This window comes from Notothenia coriiceps, unplaced genomic scaffold (genome assembly GCF_000735185.1).
Source record: "Notothenia coriiceps isolate Sejong01 unplaced genomic scaffold, NC01 NC01_scaffold00013446, whole genome shotgun sequence".
Lineage (NCBI taxonomy): Eukaryota > Metazoa > Chordata > Actinopteri > Perciformes > Nototheniidae > Notothenia > Notothenia coriiceps.
Window position 1 is genome coordinate 14,297 of NW_011346147.1, and position 7,221 is coordinate 21,517.

The 7,221-nt window shown below is 40.3% G+C and overlaps 1 protein-coding gene across 1 annotated transcript in view; it reads right to left on the reverse strand.

Annotated features, from left to right (window-relative positions):
• LOC104947935 (PH domain leucine-rich repeat-containing protein phosphatase 1-like) overlaps nt 1-6,275 on the reverse strand; it is a gene marked incomplete at its 5' end in the record, with an annotated part of 13,854 nt that extends 7,579 nt beyond the window's left edge. The window contains 4 exons of the mRNA XM_010774056.1: nt 1,307-1,367; nt 1,697-1,899; nt 4,196-4,423; nt 6,078-6,275. Of these exons, the coding sequence (XP_010772358.1) occupies nt 1,307-1,367; nt 1,697-1,899; nt 4,196-4,423; nt 6,078-6,275 (690 nt within the window). The remainder of the gene's footprint in view (nt 1-1,306; nt 1,368-1,696; nt 1,900-4,195; nt 4,424-6,077) is intronic.
• Nucleotides 6,276-7,221: the final 946 nt, after the last annotated feature.

Genomic DNA, 7,221 nt, shown 5'->3' on the forward strand with positions numbered 1-7,221 from the left:
TACTGTCTGAAAAACGACGAATTACTGTGTGTGTGTGTGGTAATGGTATGTGTGAACTTGTGGTGTGTGTGTGTGTAGAACTGTGTGTTACAGTTTTGGGACTTGTATCAAAAACATTGTGTGGTGTAAAGAAAAACGAAAGTAGTGCTAAAGTATTAGTTATGCCATGGTTGTGTTTTCATGCAGAGTAATTGTGAGGTATCTTCCCCACCTTCCCTACACTGAAACAAAATATATTAAACGCAACAACTTTTGTTTTTGCTCCATTTTTCCTGAGATGAAACTCAAAGATCTAAAACATTTTCTACTTGTGATCGTGTGAATGAATAACCATTCTTCTCCTGATGTTTGCTATATAGATAGATCTAGTTACCGAATGTGTTTGTGAGAATATGAGCGATAGTGAGCACTTCTCCTTTGCTGAGATAATCCATCCCACCTCACAGGTGTGGCATATCAAGATGCTGATTAGACAGCATGATTATTGCACAGGTGTGCCTTAGGCTGGCCACAATAAAAGGCCACTCTCAAACGTGCAGTTTTGCTTTATTGGGGGGGTCTGGGGGCGTCCGAAAACCAGTCAGTATCTGGTGTGACCACCATTTGCCCCATGCAGTGCAACACATCTCCTTCGCATAGAGTTCATCAGGTTTTTGATTGTGGCCTGTGGAATGTTGGTCCACTCCTCTTCAATGGCTTTGCGAAGTTGCTGGATATTGGCAGGAACTGGAACATGCTGTCGTATACGCCGATCCAGAGCATCCCAAACATGCTCAATGGGTGACATGTTAGGGTTAGGGGTTAACCCTAGGGTTTTCGGACCCCCCCAGACCCCCCCAATAAAGCAAAACTGCACGTTTCAGAGTGGCCTTTTATTGTGGCCAGCCTAAGGCACACCTGTGCAATAATCATGCTGTCTAATCAGCATCTTGATATGCCACACCTGTGAGGTGGGATGGATTATCTCGGCAAAGGAGAAGTGCTCACTATCACAGATTTTTTCAGATTTGTGAACAATATTTGAGAGAAATGGTTATTTTGTGTATATAGAAAATGTTTTAGATCTTTGAGTTCATCTCATGAAAAATGGGAGCAAAAACAAAAGTGTTGCGTTTATATTTTTGTTCAGAGTAGTTACAAAACCTTAAAAGCTAGTTCTCACATTTTCACTGAACTGTTGATGCTATCCTGAGTATTTTAGGGCAGAGAGGACATACTATAAATGAGCAGCATTTTTCTAAAATACTTTCCCAATTCTAGCTGTCCTTGTGTGTCAGTGTGTGTGTACTTGTGTGATTTTTCTTACCTCGAGATGTCCATGTAACTAAGATTGGAGGGCACAGGACTGACATCCAGTTGCCGTAGCTCTGTAGGGAGAAATCCAAACACATTAACCTACAGCAAGGACAGACGCGGCCTATTACAAAAGCAGGTAGATGGAAAATGGAGGGAAGCGTTTAGGAGGGGGTGGGGGGGGTTCTTTAATAACAAGTTAGAGATGGATGACGGAGAAAGACAATGAAACTGCAGCACTGACTTAATTGCACAAAAGGACATTGTTTCACCCAATGTCATATAGAAGGACAAAGTGACATCTGTGAGGTGGGATAGAAGTTAGTTGGATTTCAGTTTAGAGATGGCGGTGAGGAGTGTAGTATTTGTATCCACACATACAAATCCTGCGTGCCAAACCCACCGTTGTTGGAGGCGTAGATGCCTTTGAGCAAGCAACTCTTGGTCTTGAGGCAGCTGATGCGATTCCTCTCGCAGTGAAGCACCTCCAGCCGGGGGAAGACCGAGGCGTCCAGCTCCGTCAGCCGGTTGTCCCTCACGTCCAGCTGAGTCACGTGTCTCAGCAGGTCAGGCTCATCCGGCACCATGCTGGAGATCTTATTCAACCTGACAGAGGAAGCAGGGAGGAGGTTCAGCTCCAATTGGATCAGGTTGAACCGCACAGGCTGTGGCCTTTCTTGCAAGGCAGGGAACATGCCTCAGGAGATGGCTGATATATAGTGCAGCAGCTACTTGAGTTGGTTTCGTATTCAGTTGTCATCATTTATGGCAAAAACTGATATCACTCCGACTCTTAAACAATAACCAGAATGTGGATTATATATTCAGGCTAAAGCATCAGCCCTCGCATAATTGCATTGGTTGTCTTGATTAACAGGCAATAACTTCTGATGGGAAAATGCTTTGGTTTTTAAACTTAAATAAGAAAACAATCAGTCTGGAAATAAAAACAGCCAAAACAGAAGTTAAAAATGAACTTTGTTAATATGAGAAGAAACAATTTTTCATAATATTGAGTTACTTTAAAAAAAAAATGATTGAGTGTTTTTTTAATGTTATGCTTTCCCTTTGTTTTAATTGACTAATCATTTCAGCTTGTCTGGACGCGTTAACAGGCAATATGTCAACAGAAACAAACGGCTGCAGCCCACATCAATCTCATCAGGTGATCTTTGCTCAAACAGGAATGCTGGAAAACGTATTTACTGACCTCGTCTAAGCAAAGTGAGAAGGGGTGAAGTATTAACTGAAGAATAGTGCAAGTCACTCCAGCTCTATGCGTTTACTAACAAAGAGGAGACACCTGATGGAGCCACTGAAGGCAAATGATTTCCTGATTCCGTGCTGTCTGGCTGTCTGCTTGTGTTTTGGCTTCCTCTTCATGTTATTCTTTCTATCAATTATGGGATCACAGATTTCCTTGAGTTCTGGAAAAACCATTACAGAGGACTCTAAGGGACACTTGTTAATGACATAGTTTCTAGTAGATCATTCAAACAATCCCAAACATAAGTGATCATTGACATTACGAGTATCTTAGACAATAAGCAGAGTTGTGCAGCCCTATTTATTGACCTTTCCAAAGCGTTTGACACCGTCGATCATCGCATCTTAAAGCAGAGGCTAGCTAGTATAGGCATATCCAGCCATGCAGTGGGGTGGTTTGTGAACTACCTCTCTGAAAGGTCCCAATGTGTTCACTTTGATGGGCTGTCTTCTGAGTGGTTGAACTTTGCTAATGGTGTTCCTCAAGGTTCTGTTTTAGGTCCACTTTTATTCTCTATATATATCAAAAGTTTAGGTGAAAATGTCGATGAAGCTACTTTACATTTTTATGCGGATGATACCGTGATGTACTGTGCAGGTCCCTCCATTAAGGAGGCTGTTGTTAAATTGCAGACTGTTTTTAACATTATTCAGACTCAGCTCTCTGAACTAAAGCTTCTTTTAAATGTTGATAAAACCAAGTTAATGCTCTTTTCAAAAGCTAAAAAGACACCAGCCTGTTGTAGATATTGTTACTATGCAAGGACAAGTACTTGAAGTGGTTGCCTGTTACAAATACCTTGGTATCTGGCTTGATGATTGTCTCACTTTTAAACTTCGTCAATAACCTGCTTAAAAAACTGAGGGTTAGACTAGGTTTCTTTTTCAGAAACAAGTCCTCTTTCTCTTTTGAAGCCAGGAAAAGGCTAGTCACTGTGACCTTTTTACCTGTGCTGGACTGTGGTGATCTGGTCTATATGAATGCACCTGCCCATTGCCTGAACAAGTTAGATGCCGCCTATCACAGCGCACTGAGATTTTTCACAAATTGTAAAGCACTTACTCATCACTGTACCCTGTATGCCAAGGTTTGCCATCACTTACTGTACGGAGGCTCAGTCATTGGTACACGTTTATTTATAAAGCTTTGTTGGGTAAACTCCCGTATTATATCTGCTCTCTGATAACAAAGAGAGTTGCAAGCAGCTATTGTCTGAGATCGCATGATGTACTATTGTAAGATGTGCCAAGAGCAAGGACTGTCTTAGGTAAGACAGCTTTTATGTGCGCAGCGCCACTTGCTTGGAACAGTCTACAGCTAAAATTGAAACTGAGCAATTTTATTCCTCTGAATGTTTTTAAAGCACGTCGAAGTGAAATGCTGTTTGAAACTATGGGTATTTGTAAATGTTGATAAGAATGTAAATGTAGCTTGTAAATATGTTGTATGATATCCTCTATTGTTTTATGTTGTTTTATGTTTCATGTGGAACCTAATTGCTGCAGGTCTCCCTTGAAAAAGAGATCTATGATCTCAATGGGACCAATCTGGATAAATAAAGGTTTGAAATGAAATGAAAATCATGATTTCTCTTCTTTTTTTCTGAATATTTGTAATATGCCTAAATTGCCGTACCTTAGATCGATGTGTTTGACTCGTAGAAGTCTGAAATTCTGCAGTGTGAGTGTTTCTAGGTTGTTTCCAGCCATGCACAGCTTCTCCATGGAGGTCAACTGCTCCAGCACCTGCGGCACATGCTTGAACTGGTTGAAGGAGAGACCTAAGTAACTCAGCCTCTGGAGGGAACACAGCTCTTTGGGAAGCTCATCTAGACTGTTGCCGTCCAAAAGGAAAGTCTGCAAACTGAGAGAGGAAAAACAAATCAGACGTTTGACTACATCATGAAAGAGGTGATTGGCAAGAAAGCAATTCAATAAAGATTTGTTTTTATTTAGCTTAGGATCAATGACGCTGTGCTAGATAGAACTTGTGCTACAATTTCAGCATTCAGTACACTTCATGTCCAGCAGATGACAGTAGCGGGTTAAATGCCCTACCGGCCACTACAGGAATTAACAGGCATACCAGATCATTCCTGCAGATTAACTTCTCATCTAGCCCAGCTTCTACCCACATACCTGCTTTATAAGTTTACAATGAGGTTTGACTCTAAAGCACAGGCACTTCCCATGAGCCAGTAATGACCAAATCACTCGCTTCATTTACGTATTTGCTTATGTCATGGTGGTGTAAATTCGCCCTAGAAATGCATTAATTGTCATGTCCATTAGTTCTACCGCCTGTTAGTTTTTATTTTGTTGATGTATTTTTAACGAGTGCTCTGTGGCCTATTTAATTTGTTATTGTTAATTTTATTGTTTTTTTTTATTACTGGAGCTTCTGTTTGACTTTCTTTTTTATTACATATTTTACGCAATGTAAGGTGACCTCGAGTGGGATTAAAGGCCCAATTCAGTATAATGCATTATTAATATTTTTGTATATATTTTACTTTTTTTCTGACAATCCTTTAAAGAGTGAGTCAACTGATTTCCACAAGCAGGGGAGCTCATACTGGATCTCTACCAACACTTCAAATGATCTGAGCTTTGCATGAGAACAAACTGGTTTCCTGCCAGAAAAATCTGATTTGTTAAATTCTCTTTAAAAGTTTTACCTAGAAATAAATCTGTGATTACTTTGAGGGATAGAGTACCAATGTCACCCAGTAAACCTATTATAACAGCAGAACCAATTGACATTATTCATTTCAACAATGTAATTCAGTGATCCCTCAATTAGGGGTCAATACTTTACTGACAGTAAAGTTCTCAAGAAATGCAGCACACATTTCCATAAAAAGTTGAGGCCAAAAGAAAAAAGGAGATGGTAAAAACTGGATTTTCATACAACAGGTTTGCCCAATAAGAAACTAAACAAACTTGTAGAAAACACTGGTAACAGCTTTAAAACAGCTGACTAACAATAAAAGGAGTAAATTGACTTGCATAAACCAACAACTAAACGCTGGACAGGCTATGAAAGGCAAAAAGCCACAAGCAAGTCGAGTCGTTGTTTTCTCACATGTTGAAACCAGCAAAGTACACCATGGTGGTTGTTATGCCATGTACTTGTTGCTAGGTAACTCCCACATTTGGCTATGAGGTTGGTTTGTGAAAGGGTTCACTGGTTTCCCACCACATGAGATGGCATCAATGCAAGCAAGCACAGGCCCCAACTCAGCAGTATCCCAAAACAATAAGAGAAACAGTGAAATAACTCCAAACATTACAAGTCAATTGCAGAGAAATGTAAGGTAAACACCAGACACATAATACATTTTAGAAAAAACAATAAAGGAGGAAAAGCAGGCTACAATATGTCTGACATTTAGATAATAGGTTTATTCAGACTCTGAGTTTGGCAAAGATTTCGATCTTGCAACATATACACTGTTGGTTTTCACCATAGTCAAATATCAGGTCTGTATCCTCAATAACTTCCTTCTGTTACTTACTTGATCATGGCCCCCACAGAGCCTGGGACACAGGTCAAGTAATTACAGCTGAGGTTGACCTCCATCAGCGTGGGGATGTCACAGATGGCCGGGGGGAATTGACCGATGTGGTTGTTGGACAGGTTGAGGCTCCGCAGACGAGAAAATCTGCAAATAGAGGATGAAAGTGTTAATGAAACATAAGAGGAGAGGTTAGGGCTGCTCGATTATGGCAAAAATCATAATCTTGATTATTTCGGTCAATAATTGATATCACGATTATTAAAAACGATTATCCATTTACTTTTGAAAACATCCATTTATTGAAAAAAAAATGTAAAAAGTATGTTTTTAACAGTTGATTACCCTGAACTTTAAGCATAATTCAACTGAAAAACCAATACAAAAATAAAATAAAAAACAAATTGATAAATACATTTATAAAAAAAAAAAAGAATCGTTTTATTTCGATTATGTTGTTTTCATAATCGTTGCAAGTAGTGCCGTATTAAAATACGATTACTTGAGCAGCCCTAGGAGAGGTAAAGAGGAGCTGAGAGAAGACGAGCAAGGGATTGGAGCTGTAGTTGCATCTTGTCAGCATGAATATTGCAACAGAGTGGAAGATATTCATAAATATATTCATGAATATATTCATTGGCAACGTAGCAAAGTATAACTTACCCAAGATTTGTTTCAGCGAAAAACACACACAGTTGGATTGAACTCAATCCAAACCCCTCACATTTTAATTGTTTAGGAAACAAGCACAGCGTTGACGTCTCTGTTGTTCATTCAAACACTAGTGACCAGTGGCATTTGGCATGGTGTCCTATGGCACAGCAGCGACCTTCAGAGGGGTAAGCCCCTTAGAGAGGGAGGGAGCACGACAACAAGGCAAAGCAGAGGAAATGACTGTGTCTTTATTTATCCATCTACACACACACATGGGACCTCTTATCACCTATCATTTGCACAGCGAGAGCAGCTATGGCGAGCCGGAGATGGGCAGCGTGCCATAAAAGCACCGCGGGCAGGAGCAGCTGCTTCAACTGACACTACTTGATTTACCTCCCTTTTGTGTACACACACACACACACACACACACACACACACACACACACACACACACACACACACACACACACACACACACACACACACA